General features: G+C 44.4%; 3 protein-coding genes across 5 annotated transcripts; 2 read left to right on the forward strand and 1 right to left on the reverse strand.

The window, feature by feature from the left end:
* The first annotated feature begins 142 nt into the window (after positions 1-142).
* LOC120668712 (auxin response factor 19-like) lies at positions 143-8,797 on the forward strand. Of its 3 annotated transcripts, none has more exons than XM_039948464.1 (14): positions 143-714; positions 1,312-1,430; positions 2,788-2,886; positions 2,964-3,020; positions 3,142-3,297; positions 3,377-3,461; positions 3,819-3,909; positions 4,047-4,211; positions 4,313-4,435; positions 4,640-4,715; positions 4,816-4,945; positions 5,604-7,474; positions 7,672-7,862; positions 8,141-8,797. In XM_039948464.1, exons 1-14 carry the CDS (start codon positions 624-626, stop codon positions 8,337-8,339), a joined length of 3,453 nt encoding a protein of 1,150 aa, XP_039804398.1. In that variant the 5' UTR covers positions 143-623; the 3' UTR covers positions 8,340-8,797. The 3 variants fall into 3 exon arrangements, with proteins under 3 accessions (XP_039804398.1, XP_039804399.1, XP_039804400.1); XM_039948465.1 differs by lacking the exon at positions 143-714 and adding an exon at positions 1,187-1,211; XM_039948466.1 differs by lacking the exons at positions 143-714; positions 1,312-1,430 and adding an exon at positions 2,076-2,373.
* Positions 8,798-9,088: 291 nt separating this feature from the next.
* On the reverse strand, positions 9,089-11,440 carry LOC120668713 (AIG2-like protein D). The gene is made up of 5 exons (XM_039948467.1): positions 11,182-11,440; positions 10,666-10,738; positions 10,494-10,586; positions 9,909-9,992; positions 9,089-9,474 (listed from the first exon to the last, which is right to left on the reverse strand). The coding sequence occupies exons 1-5, from the start codon at positions 11,361-11,363 to the stop codon at positions 9,319-9,321; spliced, it is 588 nt and encodes a 195-aa protein (XP_039804401.1). The 5' UTR covers positions 11,364-11,440; the 3' UTR covers positions 9,089-9,318.
* Positions 11,441-13,617: 2,177 nt separating this feature from the next.
* Positions 13,618-16,523, forward strand: LOC120668714 (protein APEM9-like). The gene is made up of 6 exons (XM_039948469.1): positions 13,618-14,012; positions 14,476-14,640; positions 14,939-15,016; positions 15,116-15,395; positions 15,696-16,066; positions 16,153-16,523. Exons 1-6 carry the CDS (start codon positions 13,957-13,959, stop codon positions 16,280-16,282), a joined length of 1,080 nt encoding a protein of 359 aa, XP_039804403.1. The 5' UTR covers positions 13,618-13,956; the 3' UTR covers positions 16,283-16,523.
* Positions 16,524-18,286: the final 1,763 nt, after the last annotated feature.

An 18,286-nucleotide genomic window follows, 5' to 3' on the forward strand; every position in this document is an offset into this window, starting at 1 on the left:
AGAACAAGAAGTGATCAAGAAAAAAACGAGGGGGGGGGGGGGGATGGAAGGTCCCGCACGCACAAAGAACAAAACGGAAGGATAGTAAAAACCGGGCAGAAAGAAAGGAACGCAGCTGACCTCCCTCCCTTCGTCCTCCCTCGGTCCCTCCTCCTCTCTCTCTCTCCTCAGGCACAAACAATTGGAAAAAGAAAAAAACTTTTACTTCCCCGAGGCCCGCAGAAGCACAACCGCGGAGCAGAGGAAGCAGAGGACAGAGGAGAGTGAAGCATACCGCACCGCAGCATCAGCACAGCGCCCTACGCGGATACCCACGCCTCCCCTCCATCCCTCTCTCTTTCTCTCTCTAGAGCCCTGGCCCTGGCCTAGACAAACAAGTCTTTTGGTCTTCGTGTTGGCCGGTGTTGGCCTTGTCTGCCTTCTTGTGCTCGCTTCCTCCCCCGCCCCGCCTGCTCCCCTGTCCCTCCCGTGTCGGAGGGGACACGCGCACGCGCGCGCGCGGCCGTGTGGGACGGGCCTGCTCCGGCGCCGGCCGCGCCGGCCATGCGTGGGGCCCGCCGAGCTCACTAGCACGCCGGCGAGACTTGCGCTTCGGTTGCGGGCGGGTGGTCGGGGACTAGAAGATGATCAAGCAGCACCAGCAGCAGCAGCCGGCGAGCTCCGTCGGGCCGCAGGCCGCCGCCGTGGCGGCGGCGGCGGCGAGCGGATGTGAAGGTAGGAGCTTTGCTAATGGCGGGGTGGGAACGGAATGGAATAGTGCCGTCTTGGTTTTGCTATTTGGTCCCTGCTTTATCGAGTTATCGCGTGATGGGATTGGAAAGTGCCTTTTGTTTTCCTCCTGGACGTTTGGGCGGCGTTGCTGCTGTAGCAGAGGCGCGATTTTCCAATGCATTTTAAACGTTTGGGTTTTTGTGATTTCTGGATAGTCAAGGGGTACATGTGCAAAAAAGACTTAGCCGGCCCGTCGCGTTCGTCGCCGGCGACCGGCGGAGAACAGTGCGAACGCGGACAAAAGTGCACGATTATCCTGCATTTATTTAAGCCCCTCGGCGTCTCCGAAATCTCAGAAGACCCATCTGGCGAGCTAGGAGTGTTCAAGTTTCTTTCTTTTTAATGCGTTGATCCTTGAGAGGGCAGCCATGGCGGTAGCCGGTTGGCGGCGGCGTCATGGAAGACGCCAAACGACGGTCGTTTGGATCGAATGCATTTGGGTCCGGGTCCCCGTGCTTTCGGCGGAGTTTAGGGGAAAAAGTTCCCCTTTTTTTCTTCGGTTACTGATTCTGCCGTTGGTTTCGTTGGCCGTGTGTGCAGGGGAGAAGAAGCCGCCGGCGATCAACTCGGAGCTGTGGCATGCCTGCGCGGGGCCGCTGGTGTCGCTGCCGCCGGCGGGCAGCCTCGTCGTCTACTTCCCCCAAGGCCACAGCGAGCAGGTGAAGCCCCCCGTGCTTGCTAGTGCTGTGATTCATGGCTCCCTGGTTGCCCACTTCTTTTGTGATTTTTTTTTAGTTTGTCCATGTGGTCGGATTGGTTATGTGGTGCAATGACTTTTTAGATGCTTTCTAGTTAGCAAATTTTGCTTTGATGTATGCGTGAAAACATTTTAGTCCTTGAGGGCCCTCTGAGGTCTTGACAGGTGATGATTTGTGTTTGTCAAATTTTAATTGCTAAAAGTATCAGGGATGTGACTTGGTTTGCTGTTCTCCATTTTGCTGAGTGGTGGTGCCAGTTAAATTGATGGAATCTTTCGCTGTTTATAGTGCTTAACACTATTAGAGTATATGTTTTATACCATAAATTTATTCCTCCGAATATTTCATTAATGATTTTTTAAAGCATATTTGTTCTGTATTTGAGACTCAGGTTCCATCATGTGATTATTTTCTGTTTGTTTGATAAGATTGGTACTACCTTGGTATATTTGTAATAGGAATTCATTGAAATATGGATCGGCTACCTCGCAGAGAGAGAGAGAGAGAGAGAGAGAGAGAGAGAGAGAGAGAGAGAGAGGATATGATTTGGGAATAAGCTGTGTCTGTAATAGCTGTTCAGTTGGTTGCTAGTATTTTTTCTTTGTTTCCTGCCATTTTTTTGGCTTATGGCCAAAGTAGTTGGGAGTAATGGGCCTACTGCCCCCACTCTTTTTATGGGTTTCTGGTGTGCTGCTCCATTCCCTTGCTTCTTCGTTTGGTGGATGAAGGAACCAAGTACGATGGAATTTTTAGCTGTTATAGGCGATGTGTTCAGTAACCTCTGTTGCAACTTTCGTGGATTGGCACCAAAAAAGCTTGTTTTGAGCAAGTTTAGAGGATGGGTCATCACATGTTTGGATGTGGAAAAGATTCTCTGTCTGAATGCAAGTACCGTGACTCTGAGGTGCCAATTTTGTTTTCCCCTTTCCTTTCTGCTCAATGAAAGAAAATAGAGCCTTTTCAGTTATGATTGGTAGATGACTTCATCGCACATGGTGGTTTTAATAGCTAACTGATGCAATGTATCTACTAGTGTTTTGTGCTGCCAAATCCCAACCACTTTCCATCACAACTTTCTCATTTGGCTTGTAGACTCTATCTGTTTTACATTGTACTGGTATTCAGATATTTTCAACCTGGTTAAATGTCTTCACTCAGCTTCTTCTTCTTCTTTTTGTTTTTTTTTCTTGCATACTTATTTCATTCTTGATTGCCCACAATACCTGGTATTCAGAAGGAGATTTTTCTATCTTTTTACCTCAGCAGACTATGCTTGAGTTGTTTTGAGTTTGATATTTATACTTGTTTCTTATTGCAGGTTGCTGCTTCTATGCAAAAGGATGTTGATGGGCATGTTCCGAGCTACCCAAATCTTCCATCAAAGTTGATTTGCCTCCTGCATAACGTCACTTTACATGTAATATGCAGCTATGCCCCATTTTATTGTCTTCTGCCTGATCATTTATGTTAAAAGGATATTTTTGGGTTTCATAGGCGGATCCAGAAACTGATGAAGTATATGCGCAAATGACTCTTCAGCCAGTTACTTCAGTAAGTATCTAGTGCCACGCCTGGTTTTGCCATACAATCCCCCCCCCCCCTCATTTCACTTTTTGTTCATGTATATTGACCAAGGTCTCTGTATTACAAATTGATTGCGAATGATGATCAGTATGGAAAGGAGGCATTGCAACTATCGGAGTTAGCTCTGAAACAGCCAAGGCCTCAAACAGAGTTCTTCTGTAAGACACTGACCGCAAGTGATACTAGCACTCATGGAGGCTTCTCCGTGCCTCGTCGAGCAGCTGAGAAGATATTCCCACCCCTTGTATGCAAAGATTTGAGTCTACATGATTTTGAGCATTTTGTTTATCATTGCAAGCAAAAGTACTCACATCCTTCTTTAGGACTTCTCAATGCAACCGCCCGCACAAGAGATACAAGCTAGGGATCTACATGATAGCACATGGACATTCCGTCACATATATCGAGGTAAAAGGGTGCAGCGTCAAGGAAATCTTTTGGACTGAAATTATATGATCAGTACCTTAATGGAGCTCTACATGTAATTTTTTGATGTCTTTGTTGAATACTTGTGGTTAGATATGTTCTCATTCATTTCTGAATGCATTTAGCAGTCGTCTTCTTGTGCATTGTAGCTCTTGTGCACAACATCAACATCAACAAAGCCTTTTAATCCCAAGCAAGTTGGGGTAGGCAGAAAGAGAGCTCTTGTGCACAAATTTGAAAAATAAATTTTAATACAAATATTTTTACATGATCATATCTTTTCATGCACATAGAAAATTCTCAGGATGTTTAACCATCGCCATCTTTTGGAATGAACAGGTCAGCCAAAAAGGCATCTGCTTACCACTGGCTGGAGTCTTTTTGTGAGTGGCAAGAGATTATTTGCTGGTGATTCTGTCATTTTTGTTAGGTACAGCACAGCTTCTGTATACATACCTTTGAAGTTTGCTCCAAAAAGGATCATCAGAGGTCAAACCTGGTTTTCCCATTCATGGTTTATTCAACACTGACTATTTCTCTTTGATTTTGTTGTTATATTTTTCTTAGGGATGAAAAGCAGCAACTTCTACTAGGAATCAGGCGTGCTAACAGACAGCCAACTAACATATCATCATCTGTCCTTTCAAGTGACAGCATGCATATAGGAATTCTTGCTGCTGCAGCCCATGCTGCCGCGAACAATAGCCCATTTACCATATTTTATAATCCTAGGTGAGCTCTGACTTGACTTAATGTCCAATATTTACTGTACATGAGCTCATTCCTAGTGAATGCTCTATCAAAATCTTAACTTCAAAGCTTGTATTTTTCAGGGCCAGTCCTACAGAGTTTGTTGTACCGTTTGCTAAGTATCAGAAGGCACTCTATCGTAATCAAATATCTTTAGGAATGCGCTTCCGCATGATGTTTGAAACTGAGGAATTAGGCACAAGAAGGTATATGTCATTCGCTTTACTTTTTACTGCTTCAAGTTTCTTGATTACCTTATTTTTCAATTTCCCTTTTTTAACAAATGAAAAATGGTTTTTGTGGTCCTTTATTACTAGGAACCAAATCTAGCTGTTTTTTCAATGATGGGTTCTGAATATTCTTTCATATCTCCAGTGTTTTTCACATTCCTTTATGTTGACATTTTGTAGGTACATGGGTACAATAACTGGCATAAGTGATCTTGATCCAGTAAGATGGAAAAACTCGCAATGGCGCAACCTACAAGTTGGTTTTCTAGCTAATTTGTTGCATCCTATAAATTACGCTTTCCCCTTCGCTGTAGAGATTCGTTTTTGACCTGAGGAGGTTGTGTTTTTTTCATTAGGTTGGCTGGGATGAGTCTGCAGCCGGAGAAAGGCGGAACAGGGTTTCAATCTGGGAAATTGAACCAGTTGCTGCTCCATTTTTCATATGCCCTCCACCATTTTTTGGTTCAAAACGTCCCAGACAGCTAGGTATGCTTTGGTGCTTACATCAGCACTAATTAGTAATTACATAGCAGGATTTCTTTTTTGTTTCTTAGAGAATTTGGTAGATCAGGGACACTATTCGTCAAGCTTCAGTTACTACACCCTTGGGATTATGGACCTTTAGGCTGTAGCCTAGTGATCATATGCCGTAAATTGGTGATACAAGTCTTATGTGCACATCCTTTTTTAATGTAGATCGTATCTAAGTAGCTCAAAGTTTTTAATTCCTCTTATAACAGATAACGTATGAAACTAGCTAGGAGGCATGTACCATATCACGTTCGGTACAGTAAACATTTATAAGTAAACTTAAAAAAGGGCGTACCCAGTGCCGTAGGCTTCCCGCACTGTGCGGGGTCTGGGGAAGGGTTGTCTTTAAGCCCCAAGTCTTACCCACACAAATGTGCAGTGGCTGGGGCTCGAACATTTATAAGTAAACTTATGAGGTTTTAATATAGCTAGACTAGCCAAGTAAATGGAACCAAAATTTGAGGCTGGGTAATCTTATTTCAGTTATAACTGAGCTATTCATGGAATTCTGTATTTATTTTTGTTTCAAGAGTAGTTTTGAGTCCTGACACATGGATGTATTGAAGTTAAAGTCTGCATGTGTAATGAATGATCCCTGCTGTGTACCTGGCAGATGATGAGTCTTCAGAAATGGAGAATCTCTTAAAGAGGGCGATGCCATGGCTTGGTGAGGAGATATGCATAAAGGATCCACAGACACAGAACACCATAATGCCTGGTCTGAGCTTGGTTCAGTGGATGAACATGAATATGCAGCAGAACTCCTCGTTTGCAAATACAGCAATGCAGTCTGAGTACCTACGATCACTAAGCAACCCGAGCATGCAAAATCTTGGTGCAGCCGATCTCTCGAGGCAGTTATGCCTGCAGAACCAGATTCTGCAGCAGAACAGCATTCAATTTAGTTCTCCCAAACTTCCTCAGCAAATGCAGCCGGTCAATGAGTTGTCCAAGGCAACACTCCCTCTAAATCAGCTTGGTGTGAGCACCAAACCGCAAGAACAGACTCAAGATCCCAGCAATCTGCAGAGGCAACAACAGTCCATGAACCAACTACTTCCATTGAGCCAATCTCAAACCAATCTTGTCCAGGCTCAGGTGCTTGTCCAGAATCAAATGCAGCAGCAGCAACCACCATCCACGACTCAAAATCAGCAGTCATCTACCAGCCAGCTGCAGCTCCTACCCCATCAGCAGCAGCATCAACAACAAAAGTTGCTACATCAACAGCAGCAGCTTTTACTTCAGCAGCAGCAATTCCAGCAACAGCAGCAAAATCAGCAACTAAATAAGATGGCTGCACAAGTGCCAAATCTGGCAGCTCAGCAGCTGCAACTGTCTGATCAACAGCTTCAGCTGCAACTGTTACAGAAATTGCAACAGCAGCAGCAGTCGTTGCTATCACAACCAGCTGTTACTCTTGCACAACTACCTCTAATCCAAGAGCAGCAAAAGTTGATTCTTGATATGCAGCAGCAGCTGTCAAACTCTCAATCACTTTCCCAGCAACAAACAATGCCTCAACAAAGTACCAAAGTTCCATCACAGACACCACCACCACCACCACCACCACCACCACCACCACACATGCAACAAGAGCCACAGCAGAAGGTTCCACAGAAGCATGTTGGGTTCCCTGATACATCACACGCTGCCATTCCTCCAGCTACATCAGTTAATGCCATTTCAGTAGCTGGAAGTCCCCTGATGGCAAATGGCGCCACACATTCTGTACTTACCGAGGAAATCCCTTCTTGCTCAACATCACCATCAACAGCTAATGGTAACCATCTTGTTCAACCAATCCTCGGTAGGAACCAACAATGCGGCATGATCAACAATGAGAAGGTGCCACAGTCTACTGCTCCTATGTCAATACCAAGCTCCCTTGATGCTGTTACGGCAGCACCGAGAGCGACTAAGGAATTGCCGAAGTTGAATTCTAATGTCAAGCAAAGTGTGACGGCTTCAAAGTTACCAAATCCAGGGCCTGTACCACAGAATTTTGTTAACAGTGCACCCCCCACGGATTATCTGGAAACAGCTTCATCAGCAACTTCAGTGTGGCTTTCCCAAACGGATGGACTTTTACATCAAGGTTTCCCCATGTCTAACTTCAATCAACAGCAGTTGTTCAAAGATGTGCCTCCTGAGACTGATATTCAGGGTGCAGATCCAAGTAATAATACACTTTTTGGAATAAACAGTGATGGTCACCTGGGTTTTCCCATGGGAGCAGATGGCTTCTTGTCAAATGGAATTGATGCTTCCAAGTATCAGAATCATATTTCAACAGACATTGATGGTAACTACAGGATCCCAAAGGATGGTCAGCAAGAAATATCGTCATCCATGGTTTCACAGTCATTTGGTGCGTCGGATATGGCATTCAATTCAATTGACTCTGCTATGAATGATGGTGGATTCTTGAACAGAACTTCATGGCCGCCTGCTCCTCTAAAGAGGATGAGAACATTTACCAAGGTTGGCACTTTTGTGTTTGTTTTACCTAAATCCAATCTCTTAAATTGAGTATTAAATTTTGAGCAAAACATGCTAGTATTTTCTGCTAGAACTGTTATAAACTGAAGCATATGCTGCTTTTGCATTTTCATGTTGCCTCTTCTGTCTAACTTAGAAATTCATGTTGCCTCTTCTGTCTAACCTAGAAATTCTTGTAGGTGTATAAACGTGGAGCTGTTGGCCGGTCCATCGACATTAGTCAGTATTCTGGATACGATGAGTTGAAGCATGCTCTGGCTCGTATGTTCAGTATTGAGGGGCAACTTGAGGAACGGCAGAGAATTGGCTGGAAACTTGTCTACAAGGATCATGAGGATGACATCCTACTCCTTGGTGATGACCCATGGGAGTAAGTTCAGCTCTGTCTTATTGTAGTTCAATATATTTAAAACAAAAAACCTCATTCCGAAGTATCTAGTTTAGAGTTCATACAAATATGGTACCTCATTCAGATGATCAATTTCTAAAACTGTTGTGTTTGTTCTGCAACTGGTACTGACGATATGGAATATGCTCAATAGAAATGATGAATTATAAATGAAATTGTGACAACCCTAAATGGATTCTTATTATTGACTTTGGCTTGCCAATGTTTTGTCCTAACAAATGCTATTGCCTATCATGCAGGGAATTTGTCAACTGTGTGAGGTGCATTAGGATCCTGTCGCCTCAGGAAGTGCAGCAGATGAGCTTGGATGGTGATCTAGGGAACAACATTCTACCTAATCAGGCCTGCAGCAGCTCAGATGGTGGGAACGTCTGGAGGGCTCGCTGCGATCAGAACTCTGGTAACCCTTCTAATGGTTCATATGACCAGTTTGAATGACCTAACCTGCCGGTCCATACATGTTGTGCTGTGCTGGTCCAAGTAGGCGTCATCTGAATGGTCGTAGGCGAAAGGCGTGCATTGGCAGAATGTTGTGTAGATGTGTTACCAGTTTACATCCTTGAGAGCAAATGGCTCCATGGATTAGTAGTGTTTTTGTTCATATGTGTAGGTTTTCTCACATGGAAGAGAAATAGGGATGGTAAATGAAGCTTACCTTAGGTGAAAGATGTACTATGAGAAAAGGCATATGCTTGTTGTAAACACTGCTGCTTCGGCTATTTAGATGCCACTGTCAAAGATCTCCACGTATCTGAGCGTAGTGGGAATTTCTTCGCTGGCCATGTGCTCCTTCCAAGTGTACATCTTTTTCAGGAATTGAATGAAAGAACTCTTGTATCAGATCAGACAAACACACATTTTCACTGAACTAGAGGGAATTGTGAGATTGTCTTTAAGATGACACAAACTTTACCAAGCCACAGATGGAGCTTCGAAAGTTGATCAATTACCGGTGAATAATCACCAGGTTATAAATTATGCATTCCTTGATTTCTGTCTGCAGAAGATCACTCATATCCAGGACTTTTGTGAAGTTGAGAAGCTTTTCATTTACCCGAATTGCAGTTATATTCCGAAGTCACAGATGGCTTAGCAATACTTGAGATCTCAGACAGTTGACAGTAGTAGGTCACAAACAACATAGTCATTGCAGGCTTAAGCCACAGATTAGCATGAAAACAAACAAATTAGGGAGCACCCAACCATTCCCAGAAGACAGCCAATAATTTGTACAATGCATTAGTACAAGACACATGATCTAAAGAAGAAGATATTTTATTTCATCTGTAACAATTATGATATTTTATATGGTGATCCTATAAAGATCTTATCCGCAAATCATTTAGGCAACTTATTACAGAGTACTGCCCAGTGCTAGCACAGTTCTTCCTGAGAACGACCAGCAGAACTGCAGGTCTCAACCCTCAACCTGGGTCTCCGATGCTGGCTGTTCCTGTTGTTGCATGAATGACTGGTAGGTCTCGACCCGGGTCTTCGCTTCAGGCTGTTCAAGTTCGTGCATGAAACCATTGGTCATCGCGAGAAAATCCTTCAGATGTAGCTTCTTCCACTCCTGCAGAGAAGTCACGGTCTTTGAAATTAGAAAACTGAAGCCTACATGTAATGGCACATTTTGGGCTGTGGGTGTAAATGCAAGTAGATGATAACATGGCAAATGTATTGATAAGTACATGATCCATACCTAGCCAGTTTCATCTTAAAATAGGGGCTAGTAATATTGTTGCTGGGGTTAGGTCTATGTTTTCAGGAGTTGAACATTTTGCTCCATGAAGCTAATCACATGGAGACAGAGTGAGGTTCCACCAGAATTTTAAGGAAAGTGATAGCTGTTCTATTCAGCATTTTGAATATGATGTCCTAGAGGTCCTAAGGATGCTGTAGTTCTCCTATTGCCATAACGTAAGCTACATCAACCTACATTCCTACTGATGAATGCTGCCTCTCGACTGTTGGAAACGGGAATAATATGAATGGAAACATCCTCACCTCAAAATCCCATTCGCCATATAGATTTGGATCCTCTGCATCGCTCCACACATATGTGTCAACCAGCATTTTCTCCGAAGAGTCCTGCAACGCAAAACCACCTTTCTTTTAGCAGAGCACAATCTATATGAGCACAGGTCTAAGGCCCGGCCCCGGTCGTGGTCGTCTCACATGGGCTACGGTGCCGCTGTGTAAGGATGGGGCAGGGGTTCGGGGGTTTTCTTGACCTGCGTGAGAAGGTCTTCTCTTAATGCAATACCCGGGGGCTGTCTTACCCCCCGCAGGTCAAGTTTTTTTTTTTTTTTTATATGAGCAGGCAAACAGTGCAACTATTCCTGGGCAAAACATGAATCGAAACAACGAGAAATGGTTTAGAATTTGGCACGGGGTTTTAGGATTAAGAAATGAGTTACTGCTCCAGGAATCAGGGAAGACTAAAGTAGTAACAACTACACTGGTAATACGGTTTCAGGTCAGCGATCAGGGTTACTGGAAACAGCCAAGTTAGTACTAGGCCAGTGTTTCACATATCAAGAAATTTATTACAAACATGCTATAGTATCTGCCTATATGGCTCGGACATACAACTAATGATATCTCGACTCTTGTCCTCGTGTACTCCACATCTTCAAATGCATCCAGAACTTGGAGCTCTTCGTCAGTAACACCCATGATAACCTGCAGATCAATCAGCATAACTGCATAAGCAAGCAAGAGTTTGGTGTAGGGTCGAAGCTGCGGGTTGAGTGGTGCAGACCAGTCCTGCAACTTTCTTGCTCTCGGCGGGCAGGATCGCCGGATAAATACGGCTCTTGATGCTGAACCGGTGGCTGCCAAAAGTAAAAAATAAAAAATGCCATAGCAATCGCATGTTGAAGACTGAACTTGCAGGGAAAAATTCAGTGTAGTCTAGGGATTTCGGTGTTGGCGTGCGTGGCGTGGCGCCCATATCCACTCCGTGTAGGGGATCGGCGAATCACCGCATGACTGCAGCTTGGAAATAAAATAATCGTAACACTCACTGATCTACTAGTCCTCCTTGGGTCAAGCGAACGCGATGACGGAAGCAGAGAGCATCTTGTGACGGCGGCGGGCACCACAAACAAAGAGAACATGATCGCCACGGCGGCAGCGCAGCAGCGCCGCAGGGAATCTCGGCAGGGAAACGAACAAAGCGATGGCGATGCCCGCGGGGAATCAGGAGCCCCCGTCCACCGAGACGGGGAAAAGCGGAAGGGAGGATGGGGGAGAGGCAGGGGGGGCAGGGGCGTACTAGTTGGGGAGGAGCGGGGGGGCGGCGGGCGGGACGCGCTTGAGGATGGCGCGGACGACCTCGTCCGCCATGAGGCTCCCGTACACGAAGACGCTGTGCGCCCCGGCCTTGGCGGCGGCGGCGGCCGGGGCAGCAGCAGGAGGCGGCGGCGGCGGCGGCGGCGGCGGCGGCGTCATCGCCATGCGGGGCTGGGGGCTCGGGCCTCTGCCTGCCCTGGGTGCCGCCGCTTGTCGAGCTCTTCGGTGGCGTGGGTGATGGCTTGGCCGCTTGGGACGCGTGCGCCGTTTTAATTAGGGGTTGTTTAGTTCGTGAAAAAATTTGTATTTTGATAATATAGTACATTTCGTTGTTATTTAATAATTAATATTTAATTATAGATTAATTAAAATTAAAAGACTCGTCTCGTAAGAATCAGATAAATTATATAATTAATTATTTTTTCAATTACGAAAAATTTGAAAACTAAACACTCCTTAAACGCGTGCCGGGCGGAGGAACCCGCCGTCGCGCATCGAGAGTGGTGCCGTGTGGACGGCGCCGCCCCGATCGGAGATCCGAGCGCGCTGCCCGTCGCCGACTCGTCTCGTCGTCACCCCCTGCTTCTTCCCTCCCAGTCTCATCAAGAGAACTGCTCAAAAAAAAAGTCTCATCAAGAGAAGCACAAGTCTGGTATCTGACGACGCGATTAGACGAATTCGAATGCAGGCCGCGAAAGCTGTTTCAGCATTATTTTCAACTGGAGGAGCAGCGTGAGCATGTACTGCACATGTGTTTCTCACTGATACAATGCACGTCAAAACTCGAGGACTCACCTGACCTCATGACCTGAAAAAGATAAGCTAGTGATCTAGTATAGTGTAGCAAATGAAATTCCGGTCAGGTTCAGGTACTTTTGGGCTACGCATTTCAACCTAGGAGAAGAGAAATGTACGCCACGAGATGCTGCGTTTCTAGTACATCGAATCTGTTGCTTTTCTCACATTGCCTGTGCTTTTTTTTAAGAGATAGAGGGATTTCCAAATTTCTTACTTAGTACTACGGAACTCCTACTGATTACTCAATTGTTTTTTAAAGGAATTAGGCCGTGTTTAGATGCTGTAAAGGCAAAACGCAAAATTTGTGTAAATCGCTTGCATGGTGTACTAAATGTAGTCGAAAAATAAAGCGTATTATAAAAATAGACTGTAAATCGCGAGACGAATCTAATGAGCATAATTAGGACGTGATTAGACACTAAATTGCTACAGTAATGCTGCAGTAACATGCTCTAATGATATATTAATTAGGCTAATTAAATTCGTCTCGTAGTTTACAGACGAGATCCCTTTTCAAAAAAAAAAAGCCCATACGATTCCTACTCGAAAAAAGTCTTTTTTGAATCCCTCAACTTTGAGCTGAATCTACTTTTTCTCCCTGAATCACAAAACCCTGCATTCAGCCTCCTCAGACTCACAAAACCGTTCACATAACCTCCCTGAGCAATTTTAGGGTGAGGTGGCAGCGGGTTTTTTATTTTTATTTTATTTTTTATTTTGACTAAATCTTTGAAAAATAACAGTAAATCACAAAAAAAATTATAAAAGGGAAAATCTAATTTTTTTTAACTCCACGTAAGTAGATATACGCATTGAATATATTATATGATATATTTTAGTACAATTTTTTACTGTAGTTTTAGATATATGATTTTTTGTAATTAATTTATAGTTATAGTCTCCATCATCAAATTACGATGAAAATTTTATGGTGGTATAATCATTATATGATTGATATGTAGTAAAATTTTTATGATTATCGAATCATGTATGACTGAGTTATTGATTTATATAGGTTTAACTATAGATTGATCTAGATTTATCTATGTTTATATAGATAAATCTATAGCTAAGTCAAACATGATCTAATAATTATAAAAATTTTACTATAGCTCAATCATATAATGATTATCCCACCATAAAACTTTCATCGTAATTTGATGATGGAGACTATAACTATAAATTAATTACAGAAACTCATATATCTAAAACTATAGAAAAAAATTTGTACTAAAGTATATCATATAATATATTCAATGTGTAGATCTACTTATGTGGAGTTCAACAAAATTATATTTTCCTTTTTATGATTTTTTTGTGATTTATTGTGATTTTTCAAAGATTTAATCAAAATAAAAACCGCTGCCACCTCACCCTAAAACCGCTCAGGGAGGTTATGTGAATGGTTTTGTGAGTCTGAGGAGGCTGAATAGATGGTTTTGTGATCCAGAAAGAAAAAGTAGATTCGGCTCAAAATTGAGGAGGTAAAAAAGACTTTTTCCTTCCTACTCCGATGACCCCACCTGTAATTAGTTTGGGCGGATATAGGCCCAGGGCCACGGTTTAGCAACCATTTCTGTGGACGGCCCATGTTACCAGCCGACCCAAACGGGCTCACAGCGCAAGCACTCGCGCTTGCGTCCGCCTGGGCCTGGGAGTCCGGGAAAGCTTGGCCGAGTGCTCGTCGCCCTTCCTCTGCCCGACGCGACGGACCCTGCTCTCTTCTCGCCTCGACTCGCCTGAACCCTAGGTGGCAATTAGCGAGCGGGCTAGCGGCGCGTCGGCGCCGGCGGGCCTGGCGCGAGAGCTGCATCCGGCGTCCCTCGTCCATCTCTCCTAGTCTCTCAGATTTTCAACCTCTCGGCTCCCTAGTCCCTAGACGGATTGGCGGGCGGCGGCACCTCCGTGCCTCGACTGTGTGCCCTGTTTCGAGGTGGAGTGGAGGTGGGAGGACCGAGTCATGGGGGCCTCCGCCCAGGAATTGGGTTTGTGGAAGCAAATTGACGACGCGGAGGAGTAAGATTCCTCCTACCTTCTCCTTATTATTGCTTCGGTTCTGTTTACTTTTCTTCAATCCATGTGGTTCCTGTTAATTAGGTTCCCTCTACTACCATATCTGCTTAAATTACTTTATTAACAATCATCGCCTGCCCTGTTACTTTGTTTTTGCCACCTTGTTCCTGTTGCTGTAAGACTACTGTGGGTACCAATCTATTGGTGATGAACTTGGCTGGTTAGGTTTGGAACTCTAGAAGGACGGCAAGTTTACTCTCACTAGCTAACATGGTTATCGGTTCATCACACCGGGGACTTTGTTGGAACTTATTTTCTTTGTATTCTTGATGATTGCATGAGCAGTTAACCGTAATGTGCTACTGTGTTTTCAACTATGCATGTTGGGTTACATTTTTGTTTTATCCAAAAACGAAGTAAGATGGTGGCTTGTTTGCTAACCTTGTTATCAATTGCCATGGCACAGCTATCTACTCAGCGGATTGTTTGAGCAGGCAGTATCGGCGGCTTTATCTGTGTCCGATCAAATACGCACAGTTTCTTTGGAGGCTGAATGTGACCGTGACGAACTCTTAGATATTCTTGAATCAGCTGGAATGGTCCTTGTCCAGGCACTTAAAGAACTCAGGAGGTAAATCCTGTTCATTTACTTTTATTATGGTAATACTTTTCGAAACAAACTTAGGTTGGTATATACATACTGTAATAAGATGAACTGCTGATAAGGAAATTAGTGCCGGCACGATGGTCTAAAAAATAACAAACTATCGGCTATCCCGATGGAATTCTAGATTTGCTGGAGCAAGCATTGTTTGTTTCCCTAAATATAGATTATGACATATTCTTCCTCCACAATGCTTGCAGAGCTGCTAGTTTGTTTTTTATTTCTAGCTTCTTCCATCTTTAACATGCTTTGCTAAATTTCGCAGGACGTCTGAGATGTTTGTTCAGCTTAATTCAATGTTTGGTTCGGTGGCATCGGTACCTGCCAAAGTTTTCCTTACTGGGTAATTTTTCACACAGAAGTCTTTTGCTTAATTCTTACTTGTACTGTATCCCTTTTTTTTTTGTGCGTGTGTCAATGGCTTCTATCTTTCTCTTCATAGAGCTACCATGCAAATGGCAGCACGATCTGGATCAGAGCTTAGAGCAATATTTGATGAGTACCTTGCTAAATGGAGATATACAGATGATGAAGTTTATGTTTTGAATGGAGGACAAGAAATCTCTTTAAATGGTTTTGTTGTTACACCTGTTATGTCAACCAAGCAGTATCTTGAAGTGGCAGAATTGTATACAGTAACATTCCTTTGCATTGTCTCCCAAGATAGTGAAACTGCTATCTCATGGGCGGAAAAAGCAGAGCTGTCTGAGCAAGGCCGTCAGGTACTTTTGTTTTTTGGTCACATATTTTTAATAATTGCTATTAGTGCAAGCCAACCATGGATGTTTAAGATCTCAGATCATTTTTTAGCGCGGAGTGGATTCTTTTTTTTTAAAAAAAAGTTTATGAATCATGTTTTCATGCTGGCTTGGGATTTTACAGCTTCCCAAATAATTTTTATGCTAACTTAATGCAAACTTTGATACTTCTTTCAGAAATCCCACGACATTATTCTGTGTTTTCCGGTAAGATTTGCTGTTGCACTCCTTTTCATCTAGTTGCTTCTTAATATTTCCTTACAGGACCTACTAAAAAAGCTTTATGCACTGCGATCAGCTGCAAATAAGAAGCCATCCACAGTTGAAGGGGTAAAACAAACAGCCGAAAGAAACATTTCCACTTCTACAAATGACTCGGCACCATTGCTACATGAGGATGCTCCAACCACAGCTCCTGTGCACAACAGCCTCAAAAAGGTCCAACTAAAGTCCACTCAATCTTCTACCCAACATTTCACAAATCAATTTGATCCCTTGTTTTGGTGGTTTCATTCGGTTCGCTTGAGGTTTGGTAAAATACATATTGTTCTACCAAGCGGAAAGTTAATGCTTCTATTCTCACTGCTGTTCTCGACAATCTATGTGCTCCGGAGGAAAACTGCTGGCTTGAAGAGGTAAGGAAAACTTTTTCATAAGATCCATTATACCCTGTTTGTTTTTATGATCAAGTGAATGCTTGCGTGTGAATTTCCTTGAACAGGACTGTGTTCCAGCATGCATCATCTCTGCGACGGGCATTCTTTGATGCATTGCAACTTGCATTCTCTGTCCAGATGAACCCTCTGGCTGCTGTTCAACAAGTACCACAAGCCCCTCGAGGAAGCTGGTGATAATGTAGTTATTTACGTCATGATGCATGCAATTCAATTGAAATTTGACTGATGTCATCCTGATTCAGTGTCAGTGACACAAATGTAAAGACAACTGTGCTTAAATGAGCATGGTAATGATCAACTTTTTGTTGGCATGCCCTGCTTTGAGGCTGAGGCTGTAATGGTTGGCTGATTTCTTGTGGCTCCATCAGTGCTGACTGCATCATCCGAAGTCCCAACCATTGTTGCAAAATTATTCTGTGCTGTTTGTTCTTGTGACTTGTGAGTTTAATTTGACCCAAGCTTACCCTAAGATCTCCGATTTTTGTCGATGGGGTTATTTTGCCACTAAAAACCTTTGAGAAATCACTTTGAGAGTGATAAGCAGTCCGCATTGAAATCTAATGTATCACCATAGCATATGATGAGTTCATATGCAATTGTCAATGGCTCCTGTTACCACATTGTATCTTCGGCAATGGCTCCAAGCCTCCAAGTGTTGGAATAACATGTGAATTTGAAAATGCCATCACTAGGGATTCAGTGAATGTGGGAACATTACAATTTTTAGTTATTTATTTCTGTGCAAATCAACACTGAATTTTGTTCCTCAAAAGGAACATATCAGAGTTAAACATCCACAGGCTTAAGCTGTTAAATTCCAGACAGTTTTATTGATTCTCCTTTTGTCATCCAATGGACAATGTGGAGATAATTTTTTGTTAAACAATGGACAATGTCAGAGTTAAACATCCAATGGACAATGTGGAGATTTTTTTTTGTCAGTGCCACAGAACTGAAACTCTGTATCCATAGGCTTTAGAAAGAATTCGGTTATTTGCATTGTTTGCTTACTGAAACTCTGTATTCAAAGTTTGATTTTCAGTTCCCGGTTAGCATCCACCACAGTGGTGATGAGTATTTCATTTACCGACCATGGAGTAAGTAGTATGCAACGTAGGTGCCAAGCTCTGATATGTGGTTTCAAGGTGTTGGACAGAACTGAAAGCGGAGACAATCACTCTATTTGCACGGTTGCACTCTGAACTCTGAAGTATCTTTGGAGCATCCAATTGTTCTGTCTTTAGCATCAGATGGTTGTCATGGGACCGAATGCCATCTCGCAGCGTTTTCCTTGCCTTGATCCGCACAAGATCGAAACAGAGTTACAGACTAGAACTGGAGGTTGGCCTTTCGAACTAAACTCTCTGCACCAGCAACATCTGACCGACGAATTCTGCAAGGACACAAGCTGACGAGCACACCACCCACCGTCCACCATTGACGAATGACGACAGGGACCAAGTACAGAGACTAGATCCTCGCCCATCCGACCTCGGCGGCCGGCGTTCATCCGCATCCCACCGCTCCACGCCGCCGGGCCGGGGAACCCGAAGGCGGTCGCCGGCCAGGGCACAAACAGAGGTGGTTGACCTTGGCATTTGCGGCGCTCTCTCCACCCCATCGCGATCTCTCGCCGGTCGCCGCTGCTACCTGCGCCAGCGCCACCGGAGGACGAAAAGAAAATGAACAACACGGTATGCGCTGAAAATCGTGACCGCACATGTTCCATCCGACGCCTCTCAGGCAATCCGGAGTGGACGGTAATTCATTTACCGTCCTCCCTGGACTCAAGTACCGTCCACCCCAGGATTCGGTCTGGCAGTCACCACGGCGCCACCGGCCGCGGGCGGACTCCGTCGGCGCCACCGCGCCCTCCTGCGGCGTGTGCTTCTGCATGACCGCTCCGCTCGCGTGCTCTCGTCGGTTTTGCTAGCCAATGCCGGCCTAGCTAGCTGCGCCCAGCGGCGCGGACGCAGGACGCTGACAAGTCTCGAAGCTATTGAAGCACCCATCAGCCGTCCCACGCGCACGCGCTTCGTGCTCCTGTTATGCCTACGGCCTCGCCATTGACAACACGGATCAATTTAGAGACTCCCCATCCCACCTTGTCGCTGCGGCGTGCCGGCGTTCATCCGCGCGCGTCAACCGCCACCACGCCCACGGGGGAACGCCAAAGCG

This window comes from Panicum virgatum, chromosome 4N (genome assembly GCF_016808335.1).
Source record: "Panicum virgatum strain AP13 chromosome 4N, P.virgatum_v5, whole genome shotgun sequence".
NCBI lineage: Eukaryota > Viridiplantae > Streptophyta > Magnoliopsida > Poales > Poaceae > Panicum > Panicum virgatum.